The sequence below is a fragment of the Sporothrix brasiliensis genome (assembly GCF_000820605.1).
Source record: "Sporothrix brasiliensis 5110 chromosome Unknown Cont18, whole genome shotgun sequence".
NCBI classification, from domain to species: Eukaryota; Fungi; Ascomycota; class Sordariomycetes; order Ophiostomatales; family Ophiostomataceae; genus Sporothrix; species Sporothrix brasiliensis.
The window spans coordinates 3255475-3274996 of record NW_024467137.1 but is presented as its reverse complement, the minus strand read 5'-3'; the positions used below and the strand labels follow the sequence as shown (position 1 = coordinate 3274996).

At 59.3% G+C, this 19522-nt stretch overlaps 8 protein-coding genes across 8 annotated transcripts; 4 read left to right on the top strand and 4 right to left on the bottom strand.

The window, feature by feature from the left end:
• Positions 1-254: 254 nt before the first annotated feature.
• Positions 255-1428, bottom strand: SPBR_01815 (uncharacterized protein; the record flags this gene model as incomplete). The annotated part of the gene is made up of 2 exons (XM_040760125.1): positions 255-1336; positions 1401-1428. The coding sequence occupies 2 exons, from the start codon at positions 1426-1428 to the stop codon at positions 255-257; spliced, it is 1110 nt and encodes a 369-aa protein (XP_040619868.1).
• Positions 1429-3299: 1871 nt separating this feature from the next.
• Positions 3300-5670, top strand: SPBR_01387 (uncharacterized protein; the record flags this gene model as incomplete). Its single annotated transcript, XM_040759698.1, has 2 exons — positions 3300-3390; positions 3458-5670. The coding sequence occupies 2 exons, from the start codon at positions 3300-3302 to the stop codon at positions 5668-5670; spliced, it is 2304 nt and encodes a 767-aa protein (XP_040619867.1).
• Positions 5671-5908: 238 nt separating this feature from the next.
• Positions 5909-7611, bottom strand: SPBR_01570 (uncharacterized protein; the record flags this gene model as incomplete). The annotated part of the gene is made up of 4 exons (XM_040759880.1): positions 5909-6319; positions 6391-7186; positions 7239-7351; positions 7414-7611. 4 exons carry the CDS (start codon positions 7609-7611, stop codon positions 5909-5911), a joined length of 1518 nt encoding a protein of 505 aa, XP_040619866.1.
• A 1885-nt stretch (positions 7612-9496) lies between these two features.
• SPBR_01995 (large subunit ribosomal protein L10Ae) lies at positions 9497-10251 on the top strand (the record flags this gene model as incomplete). The annotated part of the gene is made up of 2 exons (XM_040760304.1): positions 9497-9525; positions 9627-10251. The coding sequence occupies 2 exons, from the start codon at positions 9497-9499 to the stop codon at positions 10249-10251; spliced, it is 654 nt and encodes a 217-aa protein (XP_040619865.1).
• A 979-nt stretch (positions 10252-11230) lies between these two features.
• SPBR_02040 (uncharacterized protein) lies at positions 11231-11893 on the top strand (the record flags this gene model as incomplete). The annotated part of the gene is made up of 1 exon (XM_040760349.1): positions 11231-11893. One exon carries the CDS (start codon positions 11231-11233, stop codon positions 11891-11893), a length of 663 nt encoding a protein of 220 aa, XP_040619864.1.
• A 94-nt stretch (positions 11894-11987) lies between these two features.
• On the bottom strand, positions 11988-13502 carry SPBR_01652 (mercuric reductase; the record flags this gene model as incomplete). The annotated part of the gene is made up of 1 exon (XM_040759962.1): positions 11988-13502. One exon carries the CDS (start codon positions 13500-13502, stop codon positions 11988-11990), a length of 1515 nt encoding a protein of 504 aa, XP_040619863.1.
• Positions 13503-14016: 514 nt separating this feature from the next.
• Positions 14017-15669, bottom strand: SPBR_01599 (acid phosphatase; the record flags this gene model as incomplete). The annotated part of the gene is made up of 2 exons (XM_040759909.1): positions 14017-14130; positions 14218-15669. 2 exons carry the CDS (start codon positions 15667-15669, stop codon positions 14017-14019), a joined length of 1566 nt encoding a protein of 521 aa, XP_040619862.1.
• A 610-nt stretch (positions 15670-16279) lies between these two features.
• Positions 16280-19279, top strand: SPBR_01287 (pentatricopeptide repeat protein; the record flags this gene model as incomplete). Its single annotated transcript, XM_040759598.1, has 1 exon — positions 16280-19279. One exon carries the CDS (start codon positions 16280-16282, stop codon positions 19277-19279), a length of 3000 nt encoding a protein of 999 aa, XP_040619861.1.
• Between the last annotated feature and the right edge of the window lie 243 nt (positions 19280-19522).

The following is a 19522-nucleotide window of genomic DNA, read 5'->3' as shown; positions in this document are numbered from 1 at the left end:
AAAATACAAGACATAGTGCATTTAGGTAGTTGCATCGAAATTATACCACAGTACAATACAAATTTTAAGGTCAATCGAAGAAAATACTGAAATATTGAAATACTTTTGTGTCAAGTCGCCTTACGGAACGCGTGGTGATACCATGCCGTGTAAGCGTCGCCGTCAGCACTAACGTCTGTTGCGCTCCATTTTCCACGTCTTATAGCCGGATTCTATTGAACTTTTTTGCATTGCAATCAACATTACTTTCAGCCTTACAGCCTTCTGACGACGTCCTGGAATACTTCCTCGGTCTTGGCCGTGCCGCCCAGGTCGGGGCTGAGCAGCTTCCCCTCGGCCAGGTTGGCGTCGACGGCCGCGTAGATCTTGGCGGCGGCCGCCTCCTCGTTGAGAAACTCCAGCATCAGCGCCGTGCTGCGCAGCGTGGCGATGGGGTTGGCAATGCCCTGGCCCTGGATGTCGGGCGCACTGCCGTGGCAGGGCTCGCCAATGGCAAAGGTCTCGCCGACGTTGGCGCTGGGCACAAGCCCCAGCGAGCCGACGAGCGCCGCGGCGCCGTCGGACAGAATGTCGCCGTACAGGTTGGGCGCCACAATCACGTCGTAGTATTCGGGCTGGCGGAACAGCTTGTACACCATGGAGTCGACAATCTGCTCCTCCACGGTCACGCCGCTGCTGAAGCGCGGCGCCGCCAGCGCCGCGCGCGCCGTCGAGCGGAACAGGCCGTCGGTCTGCGACAGCACGTTGGACTTGTGCGTGATGGTGACCATGGGCCGCGCGTGGATGCTGGTCGTCCGCCCGCCGCTGGCGGCTTCCGCATCGCGGATCTTCTGACGGCGCAGCGCAATCTCGCCCGCCATCGTGGCAATGCGGTGCGACGCATGCTCGGAAATGCGCTTGATCGCCTCCGCCACCTTGCCGCCGCGCCCGCTGGCGTCGTCAAACGTGCGCTCCTCCTTCACGTACAGATCCTCCGTGTTCTCGCGCACAATGACCATGTCGACGGGCTTGACGCCCTTCTCGCCGGCCGCCGTCTTGACGGGCCGCACATTGGCGTACAGGTCGAGCTTCTTGCGCAGCGCCACAATGGGCGACGAGTAGCCCTTGACCGCGGTCGACGGCGAGGACACGGCGCCGAACAGGGCGCCGTCGCACTCCTTCTTGAGCGTCTCGACGGTGGCGTCGGGCAGCGCGGCGCCCGTCGTCTCAAACGTCTCGAAGCCGGCCTGCAGGTCGACAAACGAAAACTTGAGGCCCAGGCTGGCGGGCAGCGCCTCGAGGATGCGCCGGCCGGCCGGGATCACCTCTTTGCCGATGCCGTCACCGGGGATGAGGCCTATGAGCGGACACGGTTAGCAACGGGTGCTGCTACATTCGTCAGCAGCGGCACATGGACGCACCGATTCTCAGGGTTCTTCTGGCTGCCATGGCTGCGGTTCAATGGCTCAAAACAGGAACGTCAACGTCGTTCGTGGTGTTTTGGTCACGATTTCGATGGCGGCTGTTTTGGCACTCTCTGATGAATTTTTACAGCGTGCCGCCATCCGCTGTAAGTACATTCGAAAATGGTGCAATTGTTAGCAATGGCGGGGTACCGCCAGCTTGAGCGAACCGTTTTCGCCGCGACTATCGGAAGCACGCTAACTATCGCGCTGTTGCTGAAAGAGCGACAGGCGTGCCTCTGCCGCAAAGTGGGGCAAACCAATCGCGATTCTAGAAGGAGGAAAGTGCAGCAAGCGACTGGCAAGGTCCAAGCGGTTGCTCCCTTTGGTCAGGTACGAATTACGGTTTTCTTCTATTATTACCCCTATTTTTCATATTAAATACGGGGTATGGATTAGCGCACTTACCATTTCCTATCTAGCAGACACCCTCTACCGGAGTAAGTAGATAGTAAATATTTCGTACAACATTCAATATGCGGTGAGAGCTCAAGGAAGGTGTTTTGTGTCTGAATTTCCATCTCTTTCCTGGCCGAGTCTTCCTGCCGAGTCGCTCTTTCCAAATCTGACAAGAAACAATACGGCGTCCAGGGTACTGGGAACGGCCTGTCAGATCTCCGAAACGGTTGAAACGATTGGTTGGTAACACGCCTTGGAGGCTCCTTCCCATAAATCCCACAGAAAGGGGAAGGGAAAGGGGAAGGTTGCGTCAGGGGTTTAATGGGCAAGGGAAGTCACGTTCCTGGCGGCTCCGCCGCATAAACTGCCAACCGCCGCGTGGTACACCGCAGCATACGAAACGCCGTATGCATCAGTCGTCTGAGGCTTCCTCGAACGTGGCCGGCACGATGTATGAAGCTTCCATCTCGTTCGTTTCCTTCCTCTCCTTTGTAGCCGAGTGCCCCCGTAAACAAGCTCCTGGCCTCTCCTCTGACGTGCCGGAGTCGCCGCCTTTGCTCCTTCCGCTTCTCCGTTTGATCTTCCTGCCTGTTTTGCTTGCCGTTTTCCACGTTCGCGGTTGCCCTTTTACGTTTACATATAGCACCGTGCTTCGTACGCGATTACGGCGTGTCCTTTGCAAATACGGACATCCACCAAAAACGGTGCGCTGCATGCTCCCTGAAACAAGACGTTTCTAGCTTGGTCTGGCCCTCAGGGCCCAATAATTTAAAATCGGGTGCCACACAGCCATTGGCATGGCTCGCCTCGTTGGCCCGAGAAGTCCCACTCCAATGCCCTTTTGCTCTGGCATTCCTACACTCTGCTGCCTGTCAGACTACGAAATACATTCTCCAGCCACAAATGAAACCAGCCAAAATAAAACGGTGTGGCCAGGTTCGCGAGGAAAAGACAACCGTTGGTGCGAATTGAAAGCTGCCTCCTGTGGCCTCGTCTCGCAAACCCAGCATCGTGCCTTCCTGTACGAAGTACTGACCTCGACTCACGCTCTTGGATCCTTCCCTCTCAGTTTACACCCACTGCCTATTCCATAGCTCTCCTTTACATTAGCAGTCTATCCTCGCGCTCCCCCCTGACGCAGCAAGCCTCAGTATCCGTTCGACCAGGCGAGCTACTGCACTGCGTTCCGGTTTCTCCTTTTCTTCAATTCGACTCAACCTCCAAATCGACCGGTAGTCCGCTCACGACTACCTGTTTGCACATTGCCAATTCTCAGCTTTTTTACGTCTACCGTCGCGCCTTCCCTATCCGAACGACCTCGACCGTAGCGCCGACCAGCTCTTTCCTTCCCGAGCAACCTACTCGACTGCCTTGCGCCGAGGGCGCCTGCCGCCATAAATTAACCGTCTCGGGGCGTTCTTTCCCTCCCAGAAGTCACCTCGCCTCAATACCGGCATCATGAGTCAGGTTAAAAATCTTCGCGCCATGTTCGAGCAAAAGGGGGACTCGAGCCCCCCTGACCGCGGCCGGGAGGGTCTGCCTACTACGCGTACGACGTCCCTTTGCGCTACCCCCTACTTCCTTGTCGACTGCATGCTAACCTAGCCGTACATTAGCCACTGACTCCCCTCGGCCGCTCTCACGTGTGCGGACGAGCTTCGTCACGGTCGAAAAGGACGGCCGGGTCGGCCTCCAGCGCGATACGAGCAGCGACTCGGTTCCGACACTGTCGAGGACGCTCTCCGGTGGAACCGAATCCGACGTTGCCGTGCCGGGCGTGCCCCTTTCGCCGGCCCGAAGCAGGTCGCCCATCAAGTTGGAGGACTCCAAGCCGGCGCCCACGACACAGACACCTAAGCGGATGCCAGCGCCCATTCCGGAGGAGTCGACGCCAGTGACACCGACAAAGGCACCATTGCCTGTGTCTGTGGCAAAGCCGGTACGGGAAGCTACCCCAAAGCCCCAGCCACCGGCTAAGGCAAAGGTCTCAGCACCAACACCAGTGCAGACAAATAAAGACGAGACCATCAAGTCTCTGGATGCAAAGGCCGCTCCGAGAGACAAATCGCCAGCACCGACTCCCAGAAAGCTGTTTCCCAAGCCAGCCGACGGCGAGCCTGCATCGGGCACGCCCAAGAAAACACTGGATGCGCCCGCACCTGCGTCGAATGGCGTCAAGAAGGCTGCCAACGTGCCCAAGGGCGGTCTTTCGAGCCAAGCGGCGCCTCGGGCGGCGACCCGCACTAACGGTGCCGCCAACGGGGTGGCCAAGGATACACCTGTGACGGGCTCGTCGCGTTCGGCTGCCTCTACCTCCTCTCTCCCGCTGCATCCAAAGGTCACCAGCACAGGCCCCGGCGGCAAGGAGGCGCACAAGCCGATCGCTACAAGCGCTGGAAAGAGCGCCCCGAAGGCCATTGCGACGGTCAGGGATACTACGAAGCCCGCAGCGAAGTCGCCCGGTCTTGCTGTGAAGTCGCCCACGGTCAAGACGCCCAAGACACCTACCAGCCCAGCCAAGCCTACGACGGCCAAGACGACGGCGACGAAGGCGACGACGACAACGTCATCATCCAAACCTACGACGACGTCCAAGCTGCCCAGCAAGAAGCCAGCGTCCGCGACGACCACGGCAACGGCGCCTAAGCTGACGGCGGGCAGCAAATCCTCCTCGTCGGCGGCCGGGGCCAAAAAGCCCGCTGCGGTCCAGACGTTCCCACCCAACGGCATCGGTTTTGTGAAGCCCAAGGTCAAGTCGCCCACGCGGCCCGTGCAGCTACCGTCCAGCCTAACCACGCACACAGCGTCGTCGGCCACCAAGGCCGGCGTGCCGCGGCCGTCCCTGTCGCGGCAGTCTGGCAATTTCCTGACGCTGCACCAGCCGGCATCCTCCGCCTCGGCGGCGCGCTCGCCAAGCCGCACCAGCACGTCGTCTGCTGCTGCTGCTGCTGCTGCTGTTGGCCCAAGGACGCTTCGGCGGCAGAGCTCGACGGTCAGCCGGCCGCGGCCCAGCATCGGCCCGCCGCCCAAACAGACCGCCCGCGACCATCCGGTGACCCGAAAGGAGAAGGAGGTCGACGAGGGCTTTTTGGCGCGTATGATGCGGCCGACGCAGGCCTCGGCGCTCAAGACGGCCGACAAGGCGCAGCTGTCACCGCCACGGAAACAGCCGGTCGTGGCGCATGTGGCGGCGGTCCCCATCGCAACCAAGACGGCACGAAAGAGCTCGGCACCGCGGGAGAGCGTGGCTGCTACCGCCACGGGAAAGAAGGCCGTCCCGGAGCCACCATCGCTGGCCAACCGCCCGCCTGCGTGCATTACGCGCAACCCAGACTTCCCCCCGCCCACAAAGGTTGCCGAATCTGTGAAGGAGGAGGTGCCCAACTCTTATGCCGGTGCTGCAGCCAAGGAGACAGAGCCTGTCAAAGAGGGTCCCGAGGAGGAAGAAGAACTTGTCGAAGAGGATGTTGTCGAGGAAAAGCAAGCGGAGGAGGAAGCCGTCGAAGAAGAATCCATTGAGGAGGCAGCTGAAGAGGAGGACGCACCTGCCGTTGCTGAGGTGCCGGTTGAGGAGGATGGGGAGGCCGAGGACGAGAGCCACGTCGAGTCTGTGGAAGGGGCCGTCGTGGAAGAGGAAGCTACTGATGAGCCCGAGTCAGCACCTACCGATGAGGCTACTTCTGAAGTGGAGAAGGAGGAAGAAGAGGATGAGGACGGGGATGGGGAGGGGGAGGAGGAGGCAAAGGAGGCCGTCAAGGACAGCGACATGTCTGCCGTGGAGGCCAGTGTCGCCGAAAGCGTTATACCCGAGGCAAAGGCTGAGCACTGAGCACGAAGCCGAGCATCCCGACATCTATCCAGCACGTTGACTTTATTTACATGGCGCTATATATCTCTCCTGGGAATTTGACCCGTTGTTGAATACTATTTCCTGCATTTGCATTTGCATTTGCTTTTGCTTTTGCTTTTGACTCGCATGATATACCTCTTTTTTTACAGACATACGACATGCCAAAGCAGCAATCTACAACTCTTATAGTATGTATATACATCTTGTCCACTCGATATCAGACAGTGTTGCCAGGGTCCGGTGTGGGCGTGTGCGAAACCACCTTATGCACTCGAATGTAGCCGTCGGGGTCGGCCTGGAAGTCGTAGACGCTGTGGGAGAACCCCGGCCGCGCGGTTTTGAGCATTGTTTGCGCATCGTCGTCTTCTGGGCGTTTGAGTGTTGGCAGGGGTTTGTTGAGATCGAGCGGCGGTCGACTCGGCTTGGCGCTGCCGTTCTCACGAGCAATGAAGAGCATGGACCGCAGTGAGAAGAGAGAGCGGGTTCTGGAGGGCGCTGCTCCCGTCCGTTTTTCGGATCGACCGGGCCATGAATTTCGTTCTCTCGAAAGGCGAGACTGGGCCGCGGTGTAGCGGTCGGGAAGAAAACGGCAAAAGAACGGCTTCAGTGCCGGCAGCGAGGCCACGATCTGTGGAGTCAGCAGAGGGACACAGCAACTCATTCACAGTCAGACGGTCGGGGTCACGGACGAGAACGAACAATACCAATGTGGAGCTCGAGGGCGCTGGCCATCAACGCCGGTGCCGTGTTCCAAGTCAGGTCACCATCGGCGCTTGTCATGGATTTCCACGTAAATACAGTGCGAGCAGCCCCGGCGGCGACTACCAGGAGACCACCCACAAAGAGGCTGGTCACGATCGCCGGTGGCCGACAGAGACGAAGGCGTCTGCGCTTGGAGGGTGCCGGGCCCGTGATGACAACCCGCGTGCCGCGGATCAAAGGAGCAGACGACGCCGACGACGCGGGCAGCGACACTGCTGTTGTTTCTGATGAGGTGGACGATTCAGATTGGTTTCTGCTCCGACTATGGCCGCGCGTCCAGGGCATATCAGGCTGCTTGGCCGTGGGGGCACTCGCAGACGCGGATGCCGGTAGCGACACCGATACCGTTGCAGCGGTGGCCGTCGCGGTAGCCGTCGCGGTAGCCGTCGCCTTGGCTTTGTCGACAGCCGACCAATACTGGAAGGGAAACACGACCGCAATGATGAGGTCGGCCACCGTATTGATGATGCCTGCGGCCAGCAGATGGCTGGCCTGGTTGATGCAGTGGCGTGGGCCAGAGGAAGACAGGGACCAGTAGGCCGCGACGGGACGGCACTGAAAGACGTCGACGAGGAGAAAGACGACAATACTGGCCAGCACGACACCAGCAAGACACAAGGCCATGCGGCGGGCTGCGTGCTGGCCGCTGGCATGCGTGATGCGTATAAAGAGGGCCAGCATGGACAACTTGGTCAGGTTGGTCGCGCCGTCAAAGAGTACTTGCATCGCGAGGCTGGTGAAGAGTGAGCATACTGAAAAAAGAAGAAGGAGAAGAAGAAACTCACGTCAATTTCAGGCCCGGAACGATAGAACTCGGCATGAGGGCCCAAACGTGCTGACCCCATTGCAGCGTGAGTGCACCTGCAATACCGGCAGCAGAAAAGGCTACAGCAATCGTCTGGAGACGGTGTCAGTCAACGACCTGGCTCGAGATGAAGAGGAACAACAAAGTGGACTCACCAAGGAAAGGAGAATCAGCCCGTCGTCTGAGCCAAGTCCCCGGGTGATGCGGCACCGTGTGTAGATGCGGACACCAACGAGCAGTATTGTGACACCGATGAGGACGGACATGAGGATCATGATGGCCGGTCCGCGCGTGCCCGCGTCGGCTAAATGGAGCGACGGCCATGCCAGTCGCCGTGCAGGTGGACGTTCCATGGCAGCGGAGTTTGTGAAGAGGGAAAAGGATAGCAGGAGCGAGGACACTGGCGAACTAGGTCCTTGCTTTGTAGATGAGCAGACCAGAAGATCCGAACCAAGGATGGCGAGAAAGAGCAAGATATATACCACAAGATAATAATGCACAAGAGTCACGGCAAACTGCGGAGCGCCTCACGGACTGTAAGGGGGTAGACTTGCTTCGGGATGACAGAATGTCGGTTCGTTCGTATCACATCAGTCGTGATTTCGTTGTATTGAAGCATTTATTTATTTTACTTTTATTTTACTTGGAAGGCCTCCGTTTTCCTCATGCTTTATGATTTCCTGATGGGCATCGGATCGTCCTGCATGAACAGAGCCACTTCTGATGGCACGCCGTTTCTTTTTTTTTTTTTTTTTTTTTTTTTTTTTTTTTTGTCAAACCACGAGATACTAACAAATGGCAGGAGGATAATATCGATAAATTATGAAAGTAGTCCAAAAAGGGAAACAGAAAACGAAGTGGCAAACGTCTGCCTCAGCGCCACCATACTCACCAGTCTTGTTTTATTTTGTTTCGATGGTAGCCTCCGACGTTTTAAACAGAACATAGGGGGCATTTCTTGCTCTTCTGGGAGTTGTTGGTCCATCTTCAAACTCACCGTTGCATCATCGTTTTTGATATTCGAGATCTGACCACATGGATTGCCCGCTTGTTCCTTGGAGGACGCACTCGCTCGTTTATTTTTCCTGGTGTTCACACCGTGCATTTTACGGAGGGATGCGTATACCTTGTTACTTCTCCGGCAGCTAAGAGAGCCCAGTTCGATATGCCGAGTACGACTTACATCGTACACAGCCTCTTCGTGATGGACATGCATGGATTTCCGCGCTCGGGACTCTAACGCTCAGAGAAGATAATGATGCGATTGGTGCGGATCCGCGGCGATCCATGGCAAGGCTGAGAGACAGGGGCCCAGCGCCCATCTCCTGGTTGAGAGCACCTTCGTACAGGCAAAGAATCAGTGGTAAACGTTCTCAGTAGAATCAATGCAGCCGACATCCGCGCCTCGGAAAATTAACAACATAATTGTGCACGGCCGCTGAGGCCCGTGGGAGCCTCAAACAAGCAGGGTCCAGGCGACAGGAGTATTTCCAAACCATGTCTCACGGCACACCACCCGAGCCACCTTTCTCGGTGTGCACATAATTTTCACCACTGGTCCTGCCGTTTCAAAACGGCGTCGATCCGCCTTACAATGCTGCTTAAGCAGTGCCAATGCAGAAGGCAGATCGGCCACATATCGTTGTACAATGTTGTCACAAACTGGAGCTGCAGAGATAATGCTTGCTTTGTGTGATATCTGAGCTGCTGGTGGCTGCAACCTGTGTTCCTTTGGAGAAACACAGGCAGGATGCATTGGCCTGCAGTTGGTGAGGCAAACAGCGTTTCAGATTCCCAGCAAGCACAGATCCTACACATAAGCGGGGCATCAAATGCCACTTATCACAACTGATATGTGACTGGCACAAAAATATTCATGCTTTAATTCAATAGGCCAAGAAGGAGTGACAAGAGAGAAAAGAAGTCGGCATTTCTGACTGGCGTTGGTTCGGGGTCGGTTCGTGTAAGATACCAGCACCTGACTTATCACGTGCAAGATGACGCATTACGCCACGTGACATCGTCACTAGGGCATTTGCCAACGCCCACAATTCGGTACATGCATTTCTCGTTTTTAAAAAAGTGGGGCGAATTTTCTGTGCCCTCCCCTCCGTTCCACCTAAAAGTTTCTCGCCATCCATCTTCTCGTTCTGGCTTTCCGTCCTGCAACCCAAACATATTCCCACGCAATAATCCTCACCATTAGATTTTTCTGTTCTCTATTGGAAGACGGTCAATATGTCTAAGATCACCGTCGCCGGAGTGCGGTACGTTATGATGAACGACGAATAACGATGCTCTTGACGAGCGAAAAAAAGAAAAACGAAAAACGACAAAAAAAAAAGACAAATACTAACTTGTCCTCCAGTGCCAACGTCGCCGAGGTCCTCGAGTACTCGAACGAGACCAAGAAGCGCAACTTCCTCGAGACCGTCGAGCTCCAGATCGGCCTCAAGAACTATGATCCCCAGCGTGACAAGCGTTTCTCGGGCACCGTCCGCCTGCCGTCGGTCCCCCGCCCCAACATGGCCATCTGCATCCTGGGTGACCAGCACGACATTGACCGCGCCAAGCACGGCGGTGTCGACGCCATGTCGTCGGACGACCTGAAGAAGCTCAACAAGAACAAGAAGCTCGTCAAGAAGCTGGCCCGCAAGTACGACGCCTTCATCGCCTCCGAGACCCTGATCAAGACCATTCCCCGTATCCTGGGCCCTGGTCTGTCCAAGGCCGGCAAGTTCCCGACCCCCGTCTCGCACTCCGAGTCGCTGTCCGACAAGATCACCGACGTCAAGTCCACCATCAAGTTCCAGCTGAAGAAGGTGCTGTGCATGGGTGTCGCCGTCGGCAACGTCGGCATGGACCAGGAGCAGCTGGTGGCCAACATCATGCTGGCCATCAACTACCTAGTCTCCCTGCTCAAGAAGGGCTGGCAGAACGTCGGCAGCCTGACCATCAAGGCTTCCATGTCGCCGCCCCGCCGCGTCTACTAAGCGCATGTTTCGTACTGCATGCGGACGGTCGAAGTCATGTTCTTGAGAAGCCGTTTTGTGACAAGAAAAGACAAAACGGCAAATTCCTGTCTGTCTGCGTCCTTGACTGGGCCTGGACAAGGAGGAAGGGGCGAGTTCATAGTCTAGATAGTTCGCTACGAGACCTGCAATAAAAATTGCAAAAAAACAAAAGTTCCGCGATGCGACGTGATTCACTCCGCTCTACCATTATGGGCATATATGACAGAAGACACATTTGACGTCGTTTACCCTCGGGCGAGGCAACTGTAAAAGCAACAACTCTTTCATCTGATAAGATGTTTGCCAGCCATACTGTTTGATGCGTACGAGATAAAGCTTTCGACCGTCGTCGTCTGCTTTTGTTCTCGATGGACACCCTACGCGGCGCAAACGAACACTTACAAAACTACGGCGTACATACAGTACAAACACACATGCTCGAGATAATATGTCGAGACCGCCCCACAGCCATGAACCGAAGATGTCGTCCACGCCAACGTGTAAGGGAAAAGGCAATCACATTAGTTTAGGAGGCCGGGAACGGAGGAAAACCCATGGCGAAAAACGGATGCTTTTCAGAAAGAATAACCCTCAGCAAGCCACATTCGTGGAGCCGCCGATAAATGTAGTAAGGGTCTACGTCTTCACATGACGGTGTAGATTTCGTCCCTTGCTCGAGAAAAGAAAAAAGAAGAGGAAGCGAAGTCTCGAAAATGATTTGGCGGCTCGATATTTATGCGAGGAAAAATTCGGGGTGGGTCCTTCCTCTTTCTAGACTAGCGCCCTGTTTCCGCAAGTCAACGACGGAGCGATAAGAGGTCCCCGTCTTATCATCACGTGCATCCAAAGCCAGGCTGCACTTTCCCACAACGGCAGCAAAATCAACATACGAGGACGTTGTCAACAAACAGCAAACATTTCCAGCACCTTCAGGGACCAGAAATCACAGCACGGAAGAATGACATCCGAATCCATTGACGGGCTGCTGGCCCGGTACCTGGGCCTGCTCCACGAGTACACGGAGCTGCGCGGCCAGCTGTCCACCCACCAGGCCAGCATGTTTGGCAACTTGGCCCGCGCCAACTTTGCCGCCGAGCGCGGATTCCGCTACGGCCCAGACCACTTTGATGGGCGGATGCAAGCCCTTGTGCGGCTGAACATTGCGGAAGACAGCAAGGGCACCGAGCCAGCGGCCGCGTCGTTTGCAGTGGCGCGGCCCAGGAAGGGGGTCAAGGCCGACGTCACGGACGACAAGGAGAGCAAGGAAAGCCTTGACCTGGAGAGCGATGAGAAGAAGTATGAAGCAGAAGATGCAGACAACACGACGACAAGGCCAATGTCCAGGAAGAGCAACCAAACGAAGAAGCCTTCCGGCCCGCGAGACCCGCTGCAGTGGTTTGGCGTCTTGACGCCCATGGCCTTACGACAGGCCCAGCAGGAGGCCATTGAGGTCATTGACAATATCGTGCCACGGCTGGCGGCACTCAGTGCCGAAATGGCCGCTGTGGAGATCGAAGTGCGGCGAGCGCGCAAGAAGAGGGCGCGGGCGGTCGTCTCGCAGCAGAGGGATGACAAGAGCACCGAGACGGCGACGAAAACCGAGGCAACCGTTTCTGTTTGATCACATACGCATACTATGGAGTGCCTTTGAGCGAGATACAACACAACTGAAGCACTGGGCTCACGGCAATACGCCGCTTTTGCCTTTGCCTGCCCTATTTGAGCTGGCCAAACAGGTTGTTCAGCGACTCCGCCAGACTCGGGTGCGCCCACACAGCCTCCTCCAGATCCCACCAGCGCAGCCCGCCCATCATCGCCGTCTGCACCATCGCCATGACCTCGCCGCCCTCAATCCCCAAGCACGTGAAGCCCAGGATCTCGCCCGTCTCCACATTGACCGTCGCCTTCATCAGACCGCCCGTCTCGTCTGTCTCCAGAGCCCGCGCCACGTACGCCATGGGCATCGACACCGTCTTGACATGGCTGTAGTCGTTGCTGCTCAAGCTGGCAGCCGTCACATCACGCTCGTGGATGCCGACGTGGCCGAGCTGCGGGTCTGTGTACACCACGTACGGCACATAGTTGCGCGACTTGGACGAGGCCGTCGTGAGAAGGGGGTCCTTGTCGCCACGCCCGGGGATCTTGCTGGTGCGCGGTAGCAGGTTGGCTGTCAGGATGCGGTAGTCATCGTATGACATGTGCGTGAACGCCGGTCCGCCGTGCACGTCGCCCAGAGCGTAGATGCCGGATGCGGTGGTGGCCAGCTTGTCGTCGACCACAATGTGGCCCCGAGCGTTCGTCTTGACGCCGGCCACGTCGAGGCGAAGGTCCTCCGTGTTGGGCTTGCGCCCGGCTGCCAAGAGGATGTGGCTCACGCGGACATCCTTCTTGCTGACTTGCACGTGGTCCGGTCCGGCAACAGCAATCTCGGCGGCAATTGGGCGCTCGTCTTGGGTGTCCTCGCCACCCGAAGCGGCCACGGTGGTCACATCGGCCGACAGCAAGACCGTGATGCCCTCGTCCTGCAGAATCTTCGTCAATGCCTCGGCGACATCGCTGTCTTCGCGCGGCAGCACCTGCGGCCCATGCTGGACGACGGTGACCTCGGCACCGAGACGGCGGAAGAGCTGCGCAAACTCGATGCCAACATACCCGCCGCCCACGACGAGGAGGTGCGCCGGCACAGCGCCCAACTGCATGATGGACGTGGAGTCCAGCACACGCGCTGGCGGCACGGATTCGAGCCCCGGCAATCCCGGCCGAGCCGGACGCTCGCCCGTGTTGAGGAAAATGAGGTCGCCTTCAATCGTTTTACGAGGGCCGGCGGTCGTGGGCGTGATCTGCAGAGCCCTGGGCCCAGAAAAGGCCGCCGACCCGCGGTACACGTCCACGCCGGCACGCTCCAGCCGCCCCTCGCTGCCGCCGCGGAAGGAGGCCACAATGTCGCGCCCGCGCTGGCGCACTTTGACCATGTCGACGCTCAGTTCGGCGGGCGTCTTGTTTCTCGGTCCGACACCGTAGTCGGCAGCGCGGCCAGCGAGGTGCGCCACGCGGCCCGAGGCGACCAGCGTCTTGGTCGGCGTGCAGCCCACATTGACGCAGGTGCCGCCGATGGCGCTGCGCTCGACAATGGCCGTTTTGCGGCCGACAGCGGCAAAGGCAGAGGCCAGCGGCGTGCCCGACTGGCCCGAGCCGACGATGATGGCGTCGTAGTGGACGGCGGATGCCATGCTGTGGTGACTGCGGCGAGGATTGAGCAGCGTGGGGTACGAAATGTACGAGATGCGATACGCGATGCGATGCGAGATGCAGGATGTGTGCATCAATACAGTCGAAGCAGGTGACGGATGGGCCCAGTAGATGAATTATGATGAGTGTCAAGTCATGGTTGACGTGCAATTGATTTACAGTGTGTGTTGAACAAAGAGATATGCTGCCTTGAAAGCTTGTCTAGTATACGAGAGCTGCAGCAGACCCAACCAGTGATGTCCGGGTGCAAGCTGCTTCCCCTCACTTGGAAGCTGTGTGCGGCCGCGCCGTATGCTGGCTCACACATGAGTAATCAACCAACACCCAGTTCCTGGTGCTTGTAATTGCAGTTTGCGAATTTCCGTGCTAGTGGCTTGTTACATCTATTAAACGTTTATTGTATATTCTGTACGGAGTATATAGGATATATAGGATTAACGCGGTTTCGTTTCGTATGCCCATAGGAAGGGTTTGCTGACACCATCATCGACAGCATTAGAAGCCCGAGGGTTCAGGTTTCTCGGGGAACGCGGGCTTGCTCAGGTTGCTGCGGCACTCGTGTTTCCAATTCTTCGGCGTGTACTTGTCCACGATGGACTTGAAGGCCTCCTGCGTCAGTTGTTAGTATTTTGTGTCTTGTCTTCCTCTCTGTCGTTTCGTTTTCAATCGGTGTGACTTCACTAGGGGGCGACATACCAGCGTGCAAAACGACTCATCGCCGTCCAAGTGCTTGCCGGCCGGCTTGCAACCCGGGATCGGCACCACCTCGTCGTTGTAGCGGATGCGCACGTAGTAGCCGTCCATCTTGTGCTTGTCCACGTCGGTCAATGCTGACGTCGGCTTCCGGCCAATGTCCGCGGGGGCAGCAGCCTTCTTGGACGGCGACAGGAACGACGGCAAGTAGGCAGACCAGCCCGTGGCTACTGGTGCGGCTGGCGGGGCCGGCGGGAGCGTCGCGGTCGGCGAGGCATCGGATGCTGGTTTCTTGAACAGCTCCACGGCCAGGTGGCTCGTAAACGGCGGCCATGTGGGCATGGTGTGGCCCAGGCTGGTCAACACGGCCGCCAGCGTCGTGTCGTGGCAGCCGCTGAGGCCGAAGCGGAACAGGCCGTTCTGGCCGCTGGTGCCCGCGGACTTGGCCTGTGCCACCATGCGGTCCGTCAGGTCGCCCATGAGCCCGCCAATGCCGAGTGTGCGGTACTCGAGCGACTCGTGGTAGCCGGCAAACCACTCCTCGAGCGCCACCTTGTCAATGTTGCGCCGGACCTGCTCGTCGTAGAATTCCTTGGGCAGGCGCGTCTCGGGCCCGTGCGCCAGCGTCGCGTTGATGGTGTCCATGACGCCAGAGAGTCGTGGCCGTCCGTCCACGGCCACGCGCGGCGCGTCGGGGTCCATCCAGCGGCCAATCTTTTTGGTGACGTACGCCAGCTCGTCGGAGTCGTTCCACCGCTCGGCCGCGCGCTGCGCAAACGCCCGCGACAGGGCCGCAAAGCGCCGGCAGTTGCTGTCATTGGGGAACAGGGTCTCGTCGGCCGGGGCGCGCGAGACGATTGTGACGGGCGTCGTGCTGCGGTCGCGGTCGGGGTACAGGCCGGTAAACGCCTGCTGCATCGACTCGAGCGCGCGCGGAATGGGCGTAGCCCGCAAGTAGAACAGCCGGTCGGGGTCGTCGGGGCCCAGCTGCCGGGGCAAGTAGCCGAGACGCTCGACGTACAGCTGCCGCAGCCGCTGGCCCAGCCGCAGCGTCGTGGCACGGCCCGGGTCCGTCAGCATGCCCATGTCGCAGAGCGCGTCCAGCTCGCCCTTCTTGCCCGCGGCCAGGACGGCCGTGTCGTTGTCGCCAAACGTCTCGAGACGCCGCCTCCACGCGAGCGTCCCCAATGGCTTTGTGGCCGCGCCGCCGCCGCCCACGCCGACACCGGCGACGCCGGGGTCCTGGTCGTCCTCGAGGACGACGGCGCGGAACTGCTTGACGGCCGAGCAGTAGGGCCAGAAGGGGTGCAGGCCCGCATTCTGGAACCGCGGCGAGACAGGCGTGCGCTCGCCGTGGCGCATCAGGACTTGGACCAGCTGCAGCTCGAGGCCGGCCGGGTAGAGGCGGCGCAGCTCCTCGTCTGTGTACGGCGTGCGCGGTACGAGGGACGTCATGCTGGTGGTTGCGAGGGCGTGCGGCGAGGTCCAAGAAGCGAGAATGTCTGCAGGAGTGCGGCCTGGCCTTTGTCCAGGGGGCGTCAGGGGGGAAACAGGGAAACAGGACAATGGCAATTGGAATCGTGTTCAAGTGGAAAATGACTCGACCTTGGCTCGAGAGCACCTTCCTGTGCACGTCGTATCTGGCGGAGGGTCCTAAACAGGAAGGCGGGCTTGTTGGACACTGTTAGTCTACGCCTGCCATTGCTGGACAGCACTGCTCGTGGGCCTGTCACGACGCACTATTCGCTGTATTTCCGTGCCTCGCCGCCTGTCTTTGCCGGCTTTAGTGGGTAAACAGGCAGGAAAGCCGATAGCCGGACGGCCCCGTTTGGGCGTACTTGACGCCAGCCAAGCGCTGTAGCTCTGAATTTACAGGGGCCCTCGGGGACAATTTTGCCAGGCAATGGACAGCCCCACTTGTTTTTATTTTCCACCAAAAGCTTCATCTAGGCGAGACTCAAAGCAAAAAACAAAAGCCCAGCATCTGTCCTTGGACCACAACCGCATCGCCGCATCGACAATCCCCCCATTCTTTTGACCACGCACGGTCTGCCAGACGGAACCGATGAGGGAGTCGCGTGCCATCTGCATGCTCTGCCGAGCACGGCAGTCCGTCCAGGCGGCGGCACGTCAAGAAGCTCTCAGCAGCCAACCACGGCGACGATGGCACACGACAACAGCAACGGCGCACCCGAGGATCCCCCTGGTGGACGGAGTTATGGTCCATGACGGCTCGCGGACCGTGTACCGGAGGGCCGACATTTCTCGCAGGCCAGGAGGGTCCGCGGCGACAGCAGCTCGACTCACGTCTCGGTCACGAATTACAAAACGGCCGCCGGCCAACGATGCGGCACTGGCCGTCTTCCGGGACATTATCGAGAACCAGCAGGAGTCCGAGCACGAGCAGACAAGACGAGAACAGGAGGGACTTGCAGAGGCGGTGGCGGATGCAGTGCAGGACGGGGGCGACTTGGACAAACTGGCCCAGGAGCTCAGCAAGGCACATATCGACGAGTTTCAGGAGCAGCAGCAACAGCAACAGAAACAGCAACAGCAACAGCAGCATCAGGAGCAGCCGAGCGCAGGACGACCGGCAACGGCGAGCGTCGACCTGTACAAGCACCTGGTGAAGCTGACGCAGCTGCGGTCGCAGACAGACGCAACCACCGCCACGCTGTTCCACCACTTCGAGACAAACATGTATCCGCACATGACCGAATCGCCGCGCAGACTGCCTGCCATCTTCCGCTACACGGCCCACCAGCTCGTGCGTGAGGCTTCGACCGCCAAGATGGCCGACCCCTACGCCGAGAATCTCCCGAGCTTGGCCCGCATCACGCAGATCCGCCGGCAGCTCGACCTGCTCAACAAACCGGAGGCATGGGTGCCGCTTGTGCTGACGGCCGCGACGGAGATTGTTCATCCCGGCGGTGGCAGCAGCAGCAGCAGCAGCAGCAGCAGCAGCGGAAGCGAGGGTAGCAATGGCGTCGATAGCAGCAGCGGAAGCAACGTCGGCGACCCATCGTCGGCCGTCGAAAAGAGGACGGCCCTGCTGGCAGACCTCGTCGAGGCCTGGCGCATGTTCAACCTGCCAGATATTGTGGTCACGGACGAGGAGGCGCTCCAGAACATGCCAGTCACCGAGTTCCGCATGGCGTCGCCGGACCCGGCCCGCGCCGAAAAGTATGCCAGGCGGCGCAACATCCAACTGGGTCTGTCGCTGCTGTTCCCCCGCTACGCGCCGGAGCAACTGCGCGAGCTGGCACCAGCCGTGTTGGCCACGTATGCCATCCTCACCGACCCAGCCATCTGCACGCCCGAGATCAAGGACAGGGCGCACGAGTTTGTCGACGCAATCGAAAAGGTTGTGACGACGACAAACTTGAAGCGTCGCATCATCCCCGCCATGTACACGGAGCACCCGGCACTCGGCGCCTACGTCCTCTCGCGGCCAATCGTCGGCTCTCCCACCGTGACGAACAAGGCACATGCCCAGAATGCACTGCCGCGCGTCGCCACGAGCTCCAGGGACGCCCGGCGGGCCACGCTCGACAGCATCTACCAGCAGCTGGACCAGGCGCTGCGTGTGCGCAATACCGCGGCCTGCGAGGCCGCGTGGGACCGCTTTTGGTCGGCCGTGTCGGTTCCGGACGTCGAGGGCCCCGCGCGGCTGCGCGGCAGCAGCGACCTCCTCGACTACTTTATCATGGTGTTTACGACGCTGCGCATGTCGGACCGAGCCATTGCCGTTTGGAATCTGATGGCCATGGCCGGCATCAAGCCCACGCTGCGCACATGGACGTCCTTTATCGAGGGCTTCAAGCGGGCCAACAACCCAGCCGGTATCCACAACATCTGGGACCGCCTTGTGGCCTCGGGCATGCAAGTCGACACGGCCGTGTGGACGGCACGCATCTCCGGCTTGATCCAGTCGGGCGCCGCCGAGGCCGGCATGCAGGCGCTGGACGAGATGCAGCGCCTGTGGGAAGCGTCCCGGGAAGAGCACGTGCCTGGCAGTGGCGACAAGACGGACGGACGCCCACTCTCCAAGGCCGTCAAGCCGACCATCGAGCCGGTCAATGCCGCCATTGCCGGCATGCTGCGGCGCGGCGACCTGGCCGCCGCCAAGAAGGTCCTGGCCTGGGCAGGCCGCCACGGCATCGAGCCGGACGTCATCACCTTCAACACCATCCTGCGGCCGCTGGTGCGCGAAGGCGCGGCCGACGAGGTCGCCGGTCTGCTGGAGATGATGCGCCAGCGCGGCATCCGTCCCGACGAGGCCACCATTACGATCCTGCTCGACGACACCATTGGCGGCGGCGCCATGGCAGGCCGCAGTCCCCGCGAACGGGCCGAGCTGGTGAAGCAGGTGCTCGCCGACGTGGAGGCGGCCGGCCTCGACGCCAACCAGCAAAACTACGCCAAGATTATCTACCTGCTGCTGCAGGGCGGCGAGAAGGGCCGCCACAGCACGGGCGGCGACGCCATCAACGACCAGGCCGACGCGGCCGTGTCCGTCGTGTTCCAGCGCATGCGCCAGCGCGGGATCCCCATGTCGTCCCACATCTACACGATCCTGGCCGAGAACTACTTTATGCGCACTCCGCCCGACCTCGATGCCGTGCGGTACCTGGTCGAGCACGGCCAGCCCGGCGGCCCTGCCCGGTACGAGACGGGGCAGACCAGCCCGTCCGAGAGCCCGTCCGAGAGCACGCCCGATCCTCTTGACACGCCGCGACCGCCGCCCACGTTTGACCGCGTCTTCTGGGAGCGCATCGTGCGCGGCTTTTCGCAGGTCGGCGACACGGCCAGCGCGCTCAAGTACTTTGCGCACATTGCCGACTCGGTGTCCGTGACGTCGTCGACGCTCGAGGACCTGCTGCGCGCGCTGGTCCACAACAACGAGTGGGAGGCGGCGTCCCAGCTGGTGGCCAAGGTGCAGGCGCAAAAGATGGTGCGGGTGCAGAGCGGCATTGGAGGCGAGACGACGCGGCTGGTGGACGCGCGGCAGTTCCGGCACCGCTTCTGGCACCTGGCCGCCGAGCATGGTCTGTTGAAGGATTAGTGTCATGCCCGTCGTGTACACGACCATCGTAGAAGAGACACATTGAGCGCGTGTATAAAATAAAGACAGTTACGCCATCCATGACAACAAAAGCATTGTGTGTATACATTGTATCCAGCACATACAGAATAGACAGCTGGGACAATCAGCTGCCTGTACCATACTAAAGAGACAATGGAAGAAAATCGCAATCCGTTTTGCCAAAAATGGCCACCGCAACGCCAATCCCAAGTGCAGGCCAAA